At 46.6% G+C, this 17,595-nt stretch overlaps 2 protein-coding genes across 3 annotated transcripts in view; one reads left to right on the top strand and one right to left on the bottom strand.

The window, feature by feature from the left end:
- The window catches only part of Pygl (glycogen phosphorylase L), a 34,894-nt gene extending 25,815 nt beyond the window's left edge, over positions 1-9,079 (top strand). Inside the window, exons 11-20 of the mRNA XM_057783097.1 lie at positions 220-383; positions 841-955; positions 1,645-1,746; positions 1,865-2,012; positions 2,508-2,566; positions 2,671-2,812; positions 4,058-4,265; positions 5,160-5,294; positions 5,681-5,747; positions 8,751-9,079. Coding sequence (XP_057639080.1) covers positions 220-383; positions 841-955; positions 1,645-1,746; positions 1,865-2,012; positions 2,508-2,566; positions 2,671-2,812; positions 4,058-4,265; positions 5,160-5,294; positions 5,681-5,747; positions 8,751-8,918 — 1,308 coding nt within the window. The 3' untranslated portion in view covers positions 8,919-9,079. The remainder of the gene's footprint in view (positions 1-219; positions 384-840; positions 956-1,644; positions 1,747-1,864; positions 2,013-2,507; positions 2,567-2,670; positions 2,813-4,057; positions 4,266-5,159; positions 5,295-5,680; positions 5,748-8,750) is intronic.
- A 531-nt stretch (positions 9,080-9,610) lies between these two features.
- The window catches only part of Abhd12b (abhydrolase domain containing 12B), a 28,499-nt gene continuing 20,514 nt past the window's right edge, over positions 9,611-17,595 (bottom strand). For both annotated transcript variants that reach the window (XM_057783130.1, XM_057783129.1), the window contains 4 exons: positions 12,265-12,347; positions 10,787-10,865; positions 9,889-10,007; positions 9,611-9,773 (listed from right to left, as the gene is read on the bottom strand). In XM_057783130.1, the coding sequence (XP_057639113.1) occupies positions 9,746-9,773; positions 9,889-10,007; positions 10,787-10,865; positions 12,265-12,347 (309 nt within the window). In that variant the 3' untranslated portion in view covers positions 9,611-9,745. The remainder of the gene's footprint in view (positions 9,774-9,888; positions 10,008-10,786; positions 10,866-12,264; positions 12,348-17,595) is intronic.

Genomic DNA, 17,595 nt, shown 5'->3' on the forward strand with positions numbered 1-17,595 from the left:
ACTTGGTGCCTTCAGTCATTGATGGAAGCCCTCAAGTCTGAGTGGGGCTCTGTTAAACCGTGCGTTTGCAGGTGTAAAATGCAGGGCTGGCATCTCCACAACCACCAGCTCTGCTCTCTGTATCTTCTCCCTCCGGCAGAGATTTTGCTTGGGGGCATGAGAGGCTGGACCACTTTAAAACCCAAGTGGCCAGCAAGCTCTGTGTCTTTCTTTGGCTAGAGAATCGTGGCCTTGTTTCCTAAAGACATCGACCGCATGCGGAGGATGTCTCTAATCGAAGAGGAAGGGGGCAAAAGGATCAACATGGCCCATCTGTGCATCGTGGGCTGCCATGCGGTGAACGGCGTCGCAAAGATCCACTCGGACATCGTCAAGACCCAAGTGTGAGTGACGGACCATCGTGGGACTGCAGGTCTAACCCAGATCCATGGATGCGATGGTGCTAATCACCGGTTGAGCTTCCAGATGAGAAGGGGCCTGGGAAATGTTTTCAAGTATTGTCTTGTAGATAGTTGTTTCCTTAAAAAGAAAGACAAAAATACTTTCTCTGTACCACCCTAATTCTAGAAGTAAGAGCAACCGTGAACTATTCTGCTGAAAAACTTGGTCTATCTGTCACAGCCAGGAAGTCAGATGGAGGTGGCTAGATTTGGGGCAATTGATTTGAATTGCAAATGAATCTCTTCTATTTCAAATGTTTAAAATGACAGCCTTAGCTGCTGCCAAGTCCTCCCCGCCCCTCCCCTTGACTTCGTGAGCGCACCTCTGAACTCTACCCAACCAGCAGGATTCTGCTGCCCATTTCAGCCCAAGCCAGCAGTTTGTCTCTTCCATCTGCAGATTCAAGGACTTCAGTGAGCTAGAACCAGACAAGTTCCAGAATAAGACCAACGGGATCACCCCGAGGCGCTGGCTCTTACTCTGCAACCCGGGGCTGGCTGACCTGATTGCAGAGGTAGAAGGAGGTGCTGAGGGGGAGGCTGGGGGAGGTGGGGTGGGCAAGTGAGGGCACAGGGATGTCACCCATCCTACCTGTGGGGGGCTGGCTTCTGAATACGTGGTTCATGCTTTTGTGCAGGACCATCTTTATTCATTCATTTGATTTTATTTTTAGTTCTGTTTATGTGAAGAGTATACACCTGTGATGCAGGCACCCCTACAGGCCAGTATAGGGTGTCGTGTCTCCTAAAGCTGACATTACAGCCCATTGCGAGCCCCTCGCCCCGTATGGATGCTAGCAACCAAACTCGGGTCCCTTGCAAGAGCAGTAGGGGCTGCTCTTAACCACCGAGTCTTCCCCTCAGCCCCCCCCCCTTGAAATTCCTCTAATGTGAACAAGGGCTGCACAGATTTGCATAGATATGATGACCAACAGTGTCCACGTGACTCACAGATGGAACAGGGATAACCAAGGTCAGAAACGTAACAGAACCTGGGCTCTCAGTCATCTTTGTATGTGAAGTTCTTATATTTAAAGTTCTCCCCACATAGACGGTCTACCTTCTTTTGTGAGGGAAACAGGCCATCGTGTGGACCGCTGGCATGAGAGCCACTTACCTACACTGGCAAAAACCGCTGTGGTGGGCGTGATTACCGTCTCACATTAAGATATTATCTGTATCGCCTTTTCCTTTAAATTGATAGAAAATCGGAGAGGACTACGTGAAAGACCTGAGCCAGCTAACGAAGCTGCACAGCTTCGTGAGTGACGACATCTTCCTCCGGGAGATAGCCAAAGTGAAGCAGGTGAGACCGCCTGCCAGGCGAGGATCTCTCTGCCCTCACCTCAGAGCTGAGGGTGGGGGCTCCAGCAGACAGCCATGGTTTCTGTCTGAGAGAGCTCTGGCCTGTCCACTCTCCACAGGAGAATAAGATGAAGTTCTCCCAGTTCCTGGAAAACAAGTACAAGGTGAAGATCAACCCATCCTCCATGTTTGACGTTCATGTGAAACGGATCCACGAGTACAAGAGGCAGCTTCTCAACTGTCTGCACGTGATCACCATGTACAATCGTGAGTTTCCCTGGAGCCCCCTGCCCCCCCCATCCTGCACGTGATCACCATGTACAATCGTGAGTTTCCCTGGAGCCCCCTGCCCCCCCCATCCTGCATGTGATCACCATGTACAATCGTGAGTTTCCCTGGAGCCCCCTGCCCCCCCCATCCTGCATGTGATCACCATGTACAATCGTGAATTTTCCTGGAGCCCCCTGCCCCCCCCCGTCCTGCACGTGATCACCATGCACAATCGTGAGTTTCCCTGAAGCCCCCCTGCCCCCCCCCGTCCTGCACGTGATCACCATGTACAATCGTGAGTTTCCCTGGAGCCCCCTGCCCCCCCCGTCATGCATGTAATCACCATGTACAATCATGAGTTTCCCTGGAGCCCCCCTGCCCCCTCCCTGTCCCCCATAGTCCCCCTCGGGGGTGGAAGCAGCAGTCTCGAGGTGGGTCCCTGTGCCTGCACAGCAGACACCATTCATCCGTAAATATCTCCATCATTTGAAGGCATCAAGAAAGACCCTAAGAAGGTATTTGTGCCAAGGACAGTCATAATCGGTGGCAAAGTAAGTTGGCTGAGTTTCAGCGGGGCCTAAGGGCTCGAGTCTCTCGCGGCTTGCTTTCTTCATCCATCAGACCGTGTCTCCACATACTGCTGTTCTTTCCCAAGGCTGCCCCGGGATATCACATGGCCAAAATGATCATAAAGCTGATCACCTCCGTGGCAGAAGTGGTGAACAATGACCCCGTGGTCGGCAGCAAGTTGAAAGTCATCTTCTTGGAGAATTACAGAGTATCTCTTGCCGAGAAAGGTAATGTCTTCCTTGCCAAGCACGGAGGAGGCAAGGGACAAAATCTGGGCTTGCTCAGGGTAGAGATGGGGCAGCTGACTCTAGGAAGCTAGCAACATTCTAAGGTGACCGGAGTGACCCATGAGATTGCTGTCACACAGTCACATTTGCAAGTGCCCGGTTCCTACAACTGGAGAGCCTGGCCATGGTAGAGATGCTGAAACTTGGCCATGGTCCTCTGCCAAAGGGAAAAAAGGTCTTAAGCTGCCAGCCCAGGTTTTGCAAGAGAGCAGAAGCTCCCCGTCTCTCGGATGATTCTCATCACTGCATGGCAGGAAGGGCTGTCATTTGTTCATGGAACGGCAAATGAGGACAGACATGACGCTGCCGAAGCACGAGGCTTAGATGTGCGCTGCAGAGTCTGGCACAGAGTTCCCACACAGGGACAAGCAGGCAGGAAGCCAGTGTCCCTTTTTTAACCACTGGGACCTTTCTTTATTCACGATTCGTCACCGGCCGAGAAACCATCCACTAGCCAGTGCCAACTGCGTGTTCACCTACTTCCCAGATTGAGGAAAGTAAAAGTCAACTTTCTCTTTGTGGTATTTTGGGGGCCTGTGGGGTCACTGCTTTAAATGCCTCTGCATAAAGAGAAAGGAGCCAGGCTCCTAAAAATACAAATGAGTACAAATCTAATCTACAAATAAACTCTCAAATAAGGCAGCCTCGGGCTTGACCACTGTGACGAAGGGGCTTGGAGGTTCAGGCAGATCTGATTTGGGTGCACGTGAGGCTGAAGGAGAAAGAGCTTGAATGTCTAGTCCCAAGCACAAAACACCTCTACTGCAGTGTTAGTGCAAGGAGCAAGGGAAGACATGGAACAATTCAGTCCCTTGCGAAAAGAAGAGTTAAGGAAAGATCTAGGAATTGTATGGGCTAAGAAATAGAGGTTGCAGTATGTTGTATAAAGCAGAAGAAATAAAAATGGGGAGATGGAAAGAGAGAAAGATAATGTCCAGCTTATAGCTCAGGGCTGGTAGACACTCCTAAAGTTTGTAGACCAAGAAAGAGTAGTAAGCACACAGGTACATAAGGGCACAGTAGCTGCCTGGGTCAAGGAGAAAGTGAGCTCTATCCTTCCTATACTGACGGGGTACCAGGATGTACACATGCTCACTGTCCACCACAGGCCAGCTAGATCAGTGTTCACATAAAATTAAGGACCCAGAGAGACAGAATCACCATATTGACCTGGCCCGCTTACAGTCATTCCAGCCACAGATCTGTCGGAACAGATTTCCACTGCAGGCACGGAAGCCTCTGGGACGGGCAACATGAAGTTCATGCTCAACGGGGCCCTGACCATTGGGACTATGGACGGGGCCAACGTGGAAATGGCAGAGGAAGCCGGGGAGGAGAACCTGTTCATCTTTGGCATGAGGGTAGATGATGTGGCCGCTTTGGACAAGAAAGGGTGAGAGAGTTGCTCCCCTTTGTTGAGGAGGGCACCGCCAGGAAGGGATATTATCTCCAAGGGCTTTCTGCTCGCTCATGTTGGCATCCCACTAAGGCTTGATCTCATGAGATGTAGAGACAGTACATCTCCCATGAGGAGGCAGGCCCTCCTTGCCACAGCTAGCCTTAGTTACCCAGCCAGTATAACTAAAGGATGCTCAGGACAGACGCGCGAGTAAGTTGCTATGGTTACCAGCCACAGTGGTTCAGTCAGCCTCCCAGCTTCCTATCCTGATTTTTTTTACTTTTATCAAAAGAGGAAGCCTATTTACTTGAATGTTTTTGTCAGTAAGTTAAATCAGTACCTGGTGCTCCTTTAAAGGTCTCCTGATGATGGACCAAACCATGGCAGAGCGTAGAGAGAGATGTGCCTCACAGTGCTTGTTCTCATTTAATATGTAGTTGGGTTTATTAACCCGAGTTTAAGCAAGAACCCAAAGGAGCTTCAGGAAATCCAGAGGATGGTAAATATACCTTCTGACCCTTAGAAGTAAGTCTCCCTCAGTGGCATCAAGTTTTATGAATCCAAAAGCTTTACGGGTCCAAAGAAAGCAACTAGCTCCACTCACACCATGCTATTGAGAGCCATAGTCTACTTACAATCAACTTTATTCTATCAGATTAGGCTAGAATTTCCACTATCTCCTGTTCTTAATGCTTTGATTATAAGGAACAAACCAGTTGGGAGGGGATAAATTAGGATCTAGAATTATACCCGTGTTGAAATCTACAGCCATGTGTGTAAATGCTGGTGTTTCTGTGTATCTGACAGCGAATGAGGCGTATGGTGTGTCGCTCATCACATGCACTGATACACCCTTTTCTTTCCTCATCCTCCCACCCTTTGCTACAGGTATAAAGCCAAAGAATATTATGAGGCCCTTCCGGAACTGAAGCTGGCCATTGACCAAATTGACAATGGCTTCTTCTCTCCCGCTCAGCCTGAGCTCTTCAAAGACATCGTCAACATGCTGTTCTATCATGACAGGTGGGTTCCTATATGGTCTGACTTGACGCATGAAAAGGGGACAAAAACTTATCAAAGTAGCAACAACCCATGCAACAGAATTTGGCACAGACCTGTGATCCGATTAGCTACCATAAGCTTGGGGGCGGGGCATCCGCCACAAATAGTTAAGTGTTGAGGAGAAAACTCAAATCTTATTTCTTTTTCTCTTTCCACTGATGCAGTCATCTCTCACACACATACACATGATGACATTTTTACATATGGGAACCACGAAACAGTGACTATTCTTGTTTGTAAGACAGGCATGCTTGAACAGTCAGCAAGTAAGGGTTTAAAGTGGACTCTCAGGTCATGAATTTATTCTGTTTTTCTTCCAACCTCACACATACAAAAAACAAACACAGATTTAAAGTCTTTGCGGACTACGAAGCCTATGTCAAGTGTCAAGAAAAAGTCAGCCAACTGTATATGGTGAGTATGTGGTGGGTTTTAAGTGGGTTGCTACGGTTCATTAATGGATTCCTTTTTTTGAACTCTAAATAACAGAGCCCCACTGACCAGTCAAAGCTAGGGAAGCTCCGTGGAGCACCTGCCTAGCACACACAGGGCTCTGAGTTTGACAGCTTCCTCCCACACTACCGAGAGAAAAGAGGGGATCGCGTGGGTGAGAGAACTCTGCGGATGCCGAGGTCAAAATCTGTACTTTTTCCAGTTTGCAAGGCACACTGGGAGGGCTATTCCAGATGTTGGAATTTGAGATTTTGACAACAGCTGTAGTTTTTTCATTACTCTAGTTTAAAAAGAAAATCACCAGGGATTTGTATTCATTGAGCACCTACCATGTTGCAGGCCTATCCCGGAAGCTCAGGATACAGGCCTCAGAGGTGTGAGGGGCCTCCCCTTGCCGAGCTTGGCCCCTCTTCCCTCACGCAGCCTGTGACCCCAGGTTTCTTAACCAGAACTATACAGCACAGTCACCAAGGCTGCTGGTTCAAAATACAGGTGACAACTCACCCTGCGTCCACAGCAATGGATAGAATATGCCAATCGTATTTAAAACACTTGTCAAGATTATTACAAGACCAAGCCACAATTTAGTTGGATAAGAATCGACCTGGTATTCTCTGAAAACTGAAAAATAAAGAATCTCAGACCAGTCTTGGGGCCAGATTGCTAGAATGTGAAGTACAGAAAGAAGAGAGGGTTCTAGGTGATTCTAAGCAGAACCTAGAGCCATGAATAAGCCTCCACGTGCAGTTATGCAGTCAAATAACCCTGCAGGCGTGTCTTGAAAAGCACGGAAGGGTACCTGAGGAGCAGTCTCTGAGCTGAGGCTCCAGGTGGGCTTCACAGACATCCTTTCTCAGGGCAGGTGATAGGCCAAGTAGCACATAGTCACCCTAGACAGCCCTCTGGGCTTGTAGGATGAGACCCCAGAAAGCCTATGCTGCCTTGCAGCCAGCCCTCAGCCTTTAGGTTGAGTCGGATGAATCTCCTAACAGAGCATAGACCCAAGTTCAAGTCAGTGGCTGTGAACAGTGCAGCGGTGCTGGCACAAAGTAACTCACTGACCACTTCCTGAACATGGAGGGAAAAAAAGCCCATGCAACTCTAGGAACTCAGGGGAAAGAGAACAGCTACCTGGAGAAACAGAAGTCAGTTGGAAGAGGGAAGGAAATCATGAGTGAGAACGAGGGACTGAGGTCAAGGATGGTTAGACACAGAGGATCTTCTGTCAGAGTTAAGCCCAGATCCAGAGACTGTCCACTGGGAGCGCCACATTTCGTTCACTCCTGCCTGATCCCTAGTGCAGATTGCAGCTCTCCGCTCTTGACGGTAACTGTGTTGCTGAGCGTTAGTAAACGTGACCCACACGGCTAAGACGCCCGCTATCCATTTCAATGGTTGTTTTTATTTTTGTATTTTGGTTTTTCAAGACAGAGTGTCTTTGCATAGTACTGGGGAACTCACTCTGTAGACCAGGCTGACTTTGAACTCACAAAGACCCGCCTGCCACTGCCTCTCAGGTGCTGGGAGTAAAGGTGTGAGCCACCACCTCCCGGCTTGTTTTTATTTTTGTGTAGAAGTCTCTACGCCTGAGTGAGCTGTCATTTTGGCTTCATTTGCTTCATTTTGGCATAGCTTAGGGTCTGATGATAGTTTAATTTTTTTATTTTTTTAAATTTGAATAACTTCCAATAAACTCACAGAGATCTTTAAAAAATAAGTTAAATATATTTTATATGCTTTTACCAAAAAAAATAAAATTTTGAAATATTTTTGATTGAGAATAAAACCTTAGTTCACCCTGTTTTGAGCCCCAGTGGAGTTGTAGGGATTTAGAACCAACCTAATGGGACATAGGCCTTCCAGAAGAACAAGGGAAGCTAAATGGGCAAGCCAAGCTAATGTTCACTGGTTTTCAAACTGCTTGAGTCTTAGGCTAAACCTCTTGGAATGTCCTCTCATAGATAGTGATCATTAGTCCCTTCTCACCCCTTTAGGTGGAAGAGAAGTTGTTTATTTTTTTAAGATTAGTTTTATTTTATTTATGTGTGTCTATGTGAGTGGATGCCAAGTGTGTGCAGGTGCCCATGGAGGCCAGGAGAGGTAGTTGGATCCCTGGGAGCTGGAGTTACAGGCAGTTACTCAACAGGGGTGCTGGGAACTGAACTCAGGTCCTCTAAAGGAGTAACAGGTGCTGTGCTCTTAACTAGCAAGTCAGCTCTCCTCCTAGTGTTTTTCCATTTATAATAGCGCATGGAAAATATGTCTTACATGCTAAAACACTGGAACCCTAGAAGGATTGCCAATTAGAGAATTCCCATCCATAGATTTTCATTCTCTCTCTCTCTCTCTCTCTCTCTCTCTCTCTCTCTCTCTCTCTCTCTCTTCTTCTTCTTCTTCTTCTTCTTCTTCTTCTTCTTCTTCTTCTCTCCCTCTCTCTCTCCCTCCCTCTCTCCTCCCTCATCTCTGTCCCTTCTTCCTGTCCCTCTCCCCTTTCTGTCCTTTCTGTCCCCTTTACCCTTCTCCCTACCCCTCTCACTCCCCCCCCTTTCTCTCCCCATGTTCATACTGTTGCTCTCTCTCACTCGCTTGCTTTCTCATCCTCTCTTCCTCTCTCCCTCACTCTCTCTTGAGAGATGGAGTCTCTCTCTATGCAGCCCAGGCTGGGTTTGAGCTTGAGATCTTCTTGCCTGAGCCTCTTAAGGGCTGGGATTACAAGCATCCACCACCATGCCATGTCCATGGTTTACCTTAAAATGAAAAACACTTTTTTATCCCTAAGGGACATACACTCTGAGCATGAAGAAAGTGTAGTCTGCTCTAGCCAACTGTCAGCAGAGCAAATGCAATTACAAGTCATTCTAGTTGGTTCCTGTGTGTTCCTCTGTGAAGTGTGTTTGGCCTAATGTTTGTCAAAGTGTGCCAGGCACACAGACCCTGGACTATATGTGTTTATGTTATTCACAGAATCAGAAAGCCTGGAACACAATGGTGCTCAAAAACATAGCTGCCTCAGGGAAGTTCTCCAGCGACCGGACAATTAAGGAATATGCCAAGGACATCTGGAACATGGAGCCTTCGGATCTGAAGATTTCCCTCTCCAACGAGTCTAGCAGGGGCATCAATGGGGAGTAGTGGTGGTAGAATACCTCTCGGAAAGGAGTAACTTCTTGTTGAACTTGAATATTTTTATAGCTTTGTTGATTCTGTTTTGTTATTAAATAATTAGTTAAGTGCCGCTGGCAATGGGAAAGGAACTGTATGGCCGTATTGAAGCTGAACAATAAAATGTTGACTTCCAGTTGTCAGTCAGCAGCCTGCTAGGATTGCTGGGAAACTGCTCAGAAATGTGTACTGGCATCTAAAGGAACCATGGTAAAATAGTTTCAGTACCATCGGAGTTCAAGCTCCAGGATGCTGTCTGGGTCCCTTCAAGCTGTGATAACAGAAGGTGCTAATCTAGATAACTAACAAATGTCCTAAAGTTAGGCTCACAGTTCTGAAGATGAGCGAAGGCCAAGTTCAGGAGGCTCACGGGTTCAGTGTCTGGTAAGAAACAACTTCTGGTTCCTAATTAGTCCCTTCTCATCCCATCTCTGCAGGCACTGCCATTCATACATTCATACTAGCAAACACCTTACTCACAGATATCCCCATTGTGGACATTTATAGCTGATCCATGATATGCATAGATTCCCCAAAGTAGACATTTATAGATGATATCAGAGTGTATTAAATTCTGACTCTCCACATTGAGGATTTGACTGATTCTCAAGTCAGACAACGATGCATGAACTAAAGAACATTCCGTACAGCTTCTTTATTTAAACGGCAGGTGGCCTGTGGAAGCACCAAGGACTTCGGCTCATCCCAGTAGCCCAGTGCAGTTTTGCATAAAGAAACCACAGCTCAGGTGACGTTTGTACCACATCTTCTCTGGAGACTCCTGCTCCTCCCGGCCCTCATGCCCACTGCTGGCTCAGGAAGTCTCTGCAGAAAGAGGGCTTAGGTCAGCTCACATTTGGAATGAATAACTCAGCCCTGCCCTGATAGCTGCCATTGCAGCACAGCTAATTCAGTCACAGTTAGCAAGAGTGGCTCTCACCTCACACTCCTCAGTAGCAAGGGGCTCTTACAAAGAAGGTTGTGATGGAAGCCTGGAGGGAAGACCACCATCTTGACCCTCTCTTTGTTCCTGTAGGCACCACGTGCAATTTCATAGAGCTGTGAGAGAAGCAAGGACTGAGTCAAAGGCCACCGGTGAGACCCAGCCGCAGGTCTAGTCAAAGGCGGTGAGACCCAGCTGCAGGTCTAGTCAAAGGCTGTGAGACTCAGCCACTGGTCTAGTCAAAGGCGGTGAGACCCAGCTGCAGGTCTAGTCAAAGGCAGTGAGACTCAGCCGCTGGTCTAGTCAAAGGCTGTGAGACCCAGTCATAGATCTAGTCAAAGGCGGTGAGACCCAGCCGCAGGTCTAGTCAAAGGCAGTGAGACCCAGCCATAGATCTAGTCAACGGCGGTGAGACCCAGCCATAGATCTAGTCAAAGGCAGTGAGACCCAGCCATAGATCTAGTAGAAGGCGGTGAGACCCAGCCGCAGATCTTTAAGTCTGACTTCCCGAAAGAGAAAGGAACTTGGGGAGTCTCTCATCAAGTCAGACCCTAGGGTCCCCCGAGGTCCTCCACTGACTGTTTCTATAGCTGAGGACCAGAATGCCTATGACTAATAGAAAATACTGATGAACCCATTCTTTCTCCCACCCTTGCTACAAAGGCCCAAAGGTCCTACTCCAGCACAGTTTGTTAGAGGTAACACAGTGTCCCACTTAGCCACAGAAGTTCACCCCACCCCAGAACTCCTCCAGACTAAGCAGCCAAGGTCACTGACACTGTATAGATCGGGGAGCAGGACTCTGGGAGTGCAGAGCATCCCCTACAATGTCAGAGACCTTTAACCTCTGATTGAAGGCCAGCCAGATGGAGAACTGGCAGAACTCTCGCGTTACCTGCTTTCCATACTCCAGAGGCACTGTCCTGTCGTCTTCTCCATGCAAGATGAGAAGCGGGGAGGACAGGAACTTCACACTGGGAGCAGATGGGAGAAGAGCACCCAGTTTAAGCATTCAACCTGAGCTCTTAAGTTACCATGTTAGCCACACTGACATTTACCAAAAGCACAAGAAATAAAGTCTTCCTTCCAAGTAGTCACAGCATTTTGTGTGCAAAACTTCACCTGGTTACTGCTTTATCTCTGTCCATGTTTCCCTCTGTTTGACTTGCTCACACTATTGAATTGAATTAATAATTAATTCACTTCTATGTGGACTTTAATAATACTGAAGAAAATACACATTGAAATAATGGATTTGCATGGCATTAGTAGACCTTATCTTTTTCTTTATTATACTTCATTGTGTAATGCCTGGAGTATTTTAATTAAAAGTCTACAAGACAGGAGATAGCCCCGTGGAGAAGAGCACTGGCTTCTTCCAGCTGACGCCCGTAACAGCTCACAACAGTAACTCCAGTCCCAGGGGGCCTGGCGTCCTCTTCTGGCCTCCTTGGGTGTTGTACAGGCATGGTGCACAAAGCACCCACACATAAGATTGAAATAATTTTTTTTAAGTCTACAAAACAAGATAACTCAAAAATAACAAAATCTGCCACAGAACCTGGGACCTTCTTGTATCAATTAAATTATTCCTCCCCATAAAAGTAGGGTGTGGATGTCAGTCCCAGGTGTGATTTACCACCTGGGCAGCCCAGTTTGGCAATACAAATGTCGCAGGTGTGCAGAAAGACTTCCTCTCTCGGGGCTTGCTCATATGCTTCCATATTCTTCCAAATCCATCACTGGAGGTTACTGCTCAGAATGCTAGCTTCCCTCGGGTGCCGAAATAGGAACAAGGGTGTACTAACAGCTGCCTATTTGGAAGCATTCTTAAATTATTTCTAATCATTATATCTATTGCTGGGTCTACTGGCTGGTATTACCTATGTTTGGGCTACATGGGGAATAAGAGCTAGCAGTCAGGGACCCCCGTGAAGTTGAAGATCCCCCCATACAGTCAGGGGTGTTCCATTTAGTCAGGGACCCCCTCTACAGCCGGGGATTCCCCCATAGTCAGGGATCCCCCAAACAGTCAGGAATACCCCTTACAGCTAGGGATCCCCCATACAGTCAGAAACACCCCCATACAGTCAGGGAACCCCCATAGACTGATAGGCTTGACCCTAGCAGCCATTCACAGGGCTCATAAAGATACATCTTTACGATGTCAGAGAAAATACTGGACTGGAGAAAGCATTGACATGGACAGGGGTGAACAGCAGATCCTAAAATGTGTAGCAACCCTGCTCCAGATCTAGCACCCACGTCCTAGAACTGGCATGAAATCCAGAGAGAAGGAAGGCCAATACAGAGTTCTCATCTAGTCTGCCATGGTGGTTACCCGAGTGAGAGCAAGCATCTTGGTTGGCTTACTTTTCATCGCTAGGGAAGACTATCTTGTCCTCTTTAAAGGCATCCATAAGCATGTTTAAACATCTTGGTAGCTTCTGGCAAATCTGTTTTTAAAAAAGAAAAACCAAAGACATTAAAGTTTGTCCGACAGCTGTCTAGGACGGTTGCAAGGTCTCAGAACAACTTTCCCAAGCAGGCACACAACTTGTTACATCCTCTCATTATGAGCCCTAAAGAGTAACAATAACCACTGTCTAGCCACACTAAACTTTAAAAAGCAAGTTTGGATCTTCAAAAGTGTTTCCTGGAATGGAAGAATTTGGAGGGGGGAAGCAGAAATGAGCAGAGAAACAAGCCACATGTCAGTCATCAAAGATAATCACTGTTAATATTTGGTTGTAATTTCCTCCTATATTACTTCGTTTCAAATACACGTGTCAAGCTCTTATTCCTCTGTTCACAAAATATCAGTAATATGCAAAATCTAACATGTGCTTCTAACGTGAGCAGACTTAACTAACTAGTTTGTTTAGGAAGCGGCATTCAGATTAGATCAATTCTGGTGAGGGTGTTTGATATGCAGGTAATTGGTTTGAGAGGATTCGAACACTCTAAATGGTGAAAGTGATTTGTTACTGTGATGCTTTAGAAAAACATTTCAGATTTTGACAGTGGCCACAGGACCCCAAATACACCAACTGGCATTCTGTACACACTGAATTTCCTCTCGAATGGCAATCTGAGGTAAGGAGCTGAGTCTGCTTTTCAATACTGTGATCATGTCATCACATAACTGGCTCATAAGCCCTAAAATGTTCTAACTGAAAACACGGGACAGAGAACAAAAGCCCTGTACAGAGGCGGCACCCTCCTCCCACCTTCCTGCACCTGTTCAGCTCCACTTCCACCCCACCCCCTGTAAATCAGACCCTAGAACTGTTTATCCTAGCACCCTCCACAGATGCTAGGATTAAGCCAAAGGGCACGCCACCTTGGCCTTCGAGGCCCTGTAGAGTTGGGTGGTGGCCTCTGCTCATAACCTTTTGTCGCTAAACCCCGCTAAACCCCTAAGTCTGACTTAGCTGCCTTCTGCTTCTAGAATATTATAAACTCCATCAGAACATCCTTCCTTTTGCTTTTCTCTCAGCCACAGACCTCTAGATTTTTGTCCCAGTGGATCTGAGCTAAGGTAACTCTTTTTTTTCTTTTGTATTTTTTGAGATTATAGCTTAATTAAAATGTCTCCTTTCCCTTTCTTTCCTCCAAATCTTGCTATAGACCCACCCTTCCTTCAAAGTCATGGCCTCTTTTTTTCACTGTTATTTCATGCACGCCCCATATGTATGTATGTACATATGTAGATATGTATGTGTATATTACACGTATATATGCATATATGTATATATAATGCTAAATATATAAAGTATATATATATATTCCTAAATATAACCTGTTCAGTCTGTGTAATGTTACTTGTATGTATGTTTTCAGGACACTTTCTATAGAGGTTTTTCGTTGCCAGCTACAAAGTCTTGCCTTCACCATTCCCTACGATACAACATCACCCCAAGTCACCCCTAGTCAGTATTCTCTTATTGGAACTGGCTTTCTACTTCTCCTGCAAGGATGTAAGTTCTACACTGGTGAGGGTGGGGTGCATAGACATTTCTCTTTCCTGCTGTTACCTTCAAGACGACTTCCTGGTGTATAATAGATGTTCAATAAATCTTTCCTGAAGGTGGAATGGCTCTTTTATGCAGATATCCCCGTGTGTACCTTAAGTGATTAGTCAGTTTCTCCCCAGTGGGCCTGATTTTCAGGTTTCATTCTTAACAGATTTTTACAAAGGCGAGAGCAGCAGAGTGTCAAATGAGTCTCCTACTGTGGTTCCAAGGAGAGTATGAAAGGATGCAGTGTAGTAAGAAGGACATTGCAAAGGGAGAGATGAGCTCAGAGTAGGCAGGTCAAGGCCAGCAAACCCCACAACTCTTTTTTAGATGGAATCTCACAATGATGCCAGGTGTGTTTTGAACTCATAATCTTCCTGCCTCAACTTTCTGAATGACTTATAGATACACAGTGCCACATTTTTTTTTAAAAAAATTACATTTACAGTGTGTGTGTGTGTGCCATGTGCACATAGAGTTCAGAGGAAAACTTGCAGGAGTGGGTTCTCTCCTTAAACCTGTGGATTCTGGGGATCAAATGCAGGACATTCGGGCAGCAGGTGGCCTTACCAGTGAACCATCTGGCCAGTCCTTGCTTCCCATTTTTTTTAAAAAAAAGAAAAAAAAAATCATTAAAATTGAGCCTATAGCCTGCCACCTAAGTGTGCTACTAGAGAAAGGACAGTGACTTCCTAAGTGCTACAATTATTTTAAGTATTTTTTTCTGATCTTTGAGAAGGGAACTCACAATCCTGTAGGGATTAGTAACTGTAGGAGTTAGCAAACTGGCATAGGACAGAAGGCCAGCGCCAGTAAGCAGATGCCTGTCGCACACTTAGGACATGGTCCTGCTGCTTTGAGAGCCTGCTTGGGATCCGCCTGGCCTGCGCGTTGTTCAGCTCTCTGAGAATGATCTGCGTTCAGGTGTGGGCCAGCTATGCCACACTGCCTTTCTGCTGTCTTCTCCCTCCGCGTCCATGCTAAGGGCGAGTGACTAGGTTTCTTTTCTTTTCTTTGTTTCCTGATTTGCCCCTTCGGGAACTGGGACTCACAGGAGGAAAGTTCGATAAGAGACAGCCTTCAGCAATTCATCTCACATTCTGAAGGGGCAAGAAGAAAGCCAAGTCAATCTCCTCCCATCATCCCTCACTCCCTGCCAGGGAAGTTGCCCTCTCAAACTAAAAGGTCAGATGGTTACCCCAGCCCAGTCCACAAAGGCAGACTCTTAATTGGCCTTCCTGTCCTCCCTTTCTTCTGTAATAATAATAGATAAACATCTTAAAATGCCAGGGGCGTAAAATCTGCCATCGTTTCCAACCTTCAGGACTGTGATCCCATAGGCTAAAATACTCCCAGCTTAACCGTGAGCCTCCACATCTGCCCTAGTCCTTCAGGCCAGAGGCTACTCACCTCTGGCCTACTTCCTGGACTTAGAGGACTCAGGTGGTGACAGGGCTAGCCTCTGAGCCTTGCTTTCCCTCTCCTGTGAGCAGAGGTAAGGACAGCACACTGAGAGATGTTAGGAGCACGGAAAAGGATGTGTGGAGGGTGTTCCTGCACCTGTCTCCACCCCGGCTCAAACCTCATGCTCCTCCATTTCCTCGTTGCTTTACCTTGTGTTCAGGAAGTTCACGTAGCTGCAGGCTCTCTGTAAGCTCTACATACACACACACACACACACACACACCAGAGCACAAGGCCACTCCCCTTTCTCCATTCTCCACACCCTGAAATTGCCATTCTGTGTTCTCCCCTAAGACTTTTTAGCTCACTCTGAAACAGAATGAGTGGGCACTGCTGCATTGTTGGAATCCTGCTAGCCGCTGGATACTCCCCTGCAGTGTCTTACTGAATTTTTTTGTAACAATCTTGTGCATTAGACATTATGAGCCTCATTATTTTTTCTTAATGGAAAGCCCAAAGGAAGAGACAACTTAGGTGGCAGCAGGGGTGCGAGGGGTGGTCACAAGGGTTTAGTGGAAGAGGCTAGATTTGAACCCAAATCTGTCTGGATTCAGAGTCCATGCTCATCACTTACGTCATCCTAATTAACAAGATGGACCGAATCTCTGTGGTCACTTATGACTTCCATCATGTTCCCTCTCTCCAAACAGAGCATGGGGTGCAGAACCTGTGCCTTGCTCCACCTCCACCTGTGTCACATGACTTGTTAGCGCTTTCTCAATGGTAATGATCAGAGGGTGGAACCACACATTGTAGAAGCAGCTCCAACCCACTGGGGGCTTATTATGCAGGCACAACTGTAGCTGCTTTTCGTATGCATGTATATTCATTAACTTCACCGTCACGGCAAGTTATAGATAAGATGACTAACACATGAAAAGTAATTAGCCCGAGATTACCCAACTGTGAGCCGTACTTCAGACTATCAAATCTGAGCAGTGAGACACCAGAGCCAAGGTTCTTAAGGACTAAGAAATACTACAGGAGAGCTCACGTCTAAGCTGTGGAGTGCTGATTACGTCTGTCGACTCCGAGTTTGCAATTTTCAACTGTAGTGAGACACAAAAGTGACAGCCCTGGAGCAGAAACTGAAAATCCTTTGCATGTTGATCTTTCCCTGGACCAGCAAAGGACCATAAAGATGATCCTGCCAGGAGCTGCTGGATGGCAGCGTCCAGTAAGCCATGTGATCACGAACATCCCACAGTGCCACACCAGTAGGGGAGACACAATGGAGGCATGGGTTGTTCATTGCGTGTCCACATCTGCAAACTTTATGCTATTTAAACTTTCAAAACCTGAGAGAGGTTGGGTATAGTGCACACACCTGCAGCCCTAACTACTTGCGAGACTAAGGCCCAGGATCACTTTAGCCCAGGAATTCTGGGCTATAATATAGCACTTCTCCATGGTCTCTGTTTCAGCTTCTTGCCTTGAGTTCCTGCCCTGATTTTCCTCACCGGTGGGCTATAAATAAACCCTCTCTGCCGAAAGTGCTTTTGGTCATGGTGTTTTATCACAGCCAGAGCTGTGTCAAAACAAACAAACAAAAACATAAAAGTAACTAATACATCAGGCTTGGCAATGAGTGTCCTTGCCCACTGAGCCACCTTGCCAGCACCTGAATTAGTTGACAATTAAAGTAAATTTCAAAACGTGTGGGATTCAGAAGTGTGCTTTAGGTCTAATATGTCCTAATGCATAAATTAGAAAGTAAATCTCAAGATAAAATTTTAGTTGATGATGGGCATAGTGGCTCACACCTCTAATTCCAACACTTGGGCTGCAGGCAGAGCTCTTGAATTCGAGGCCAGCCTGATCTACAAAGTGAGTTCCAGGACAGGCAGAACTACACAATGAAATCCTGTCTTGAAAAAAAGCAAAAAGCAAACAAACAAAAAAACCCTCAAAACAAAACAAAAAACCTACTACCAACAAAAAAGATTATTAAATGAGTAATAAACACCATCTCAAGAAATTTTCAAATAAAAATGAGAAAAAAAAACCACAAGGAAGAGAATAATATACTCATTCTGACCCAAAAGGCTGGGAGGATAAAGCAAGGATGGAAGCTGAGGAACAGAAGACATTGGTCTGATGACGAGAAAACTTGACAAGATCACTGTCTCCTGTTGTCTGTAGCCTGCCAGTGACTCGCAGCTGCTGTCTCTGTCCTTCCTCCATTCTCTACGTGGGGACAGCAGAAATGACAGGCCTTAGT

This window comes from Chionomys nivalis, chromosome 10, assembly GCF_950005125.1.
Source record: "Chionomys nivalis chromosome 10, mChiNiv1.1, whole genome shotgun sequence".
NCBI classification, from domain to species: domain Eukaryota; kingdom Metazoa; phylum Chordata; class Mammalia; order Rodentia; family Cricetidae; genus Chionomys; species Chionomys nivalis.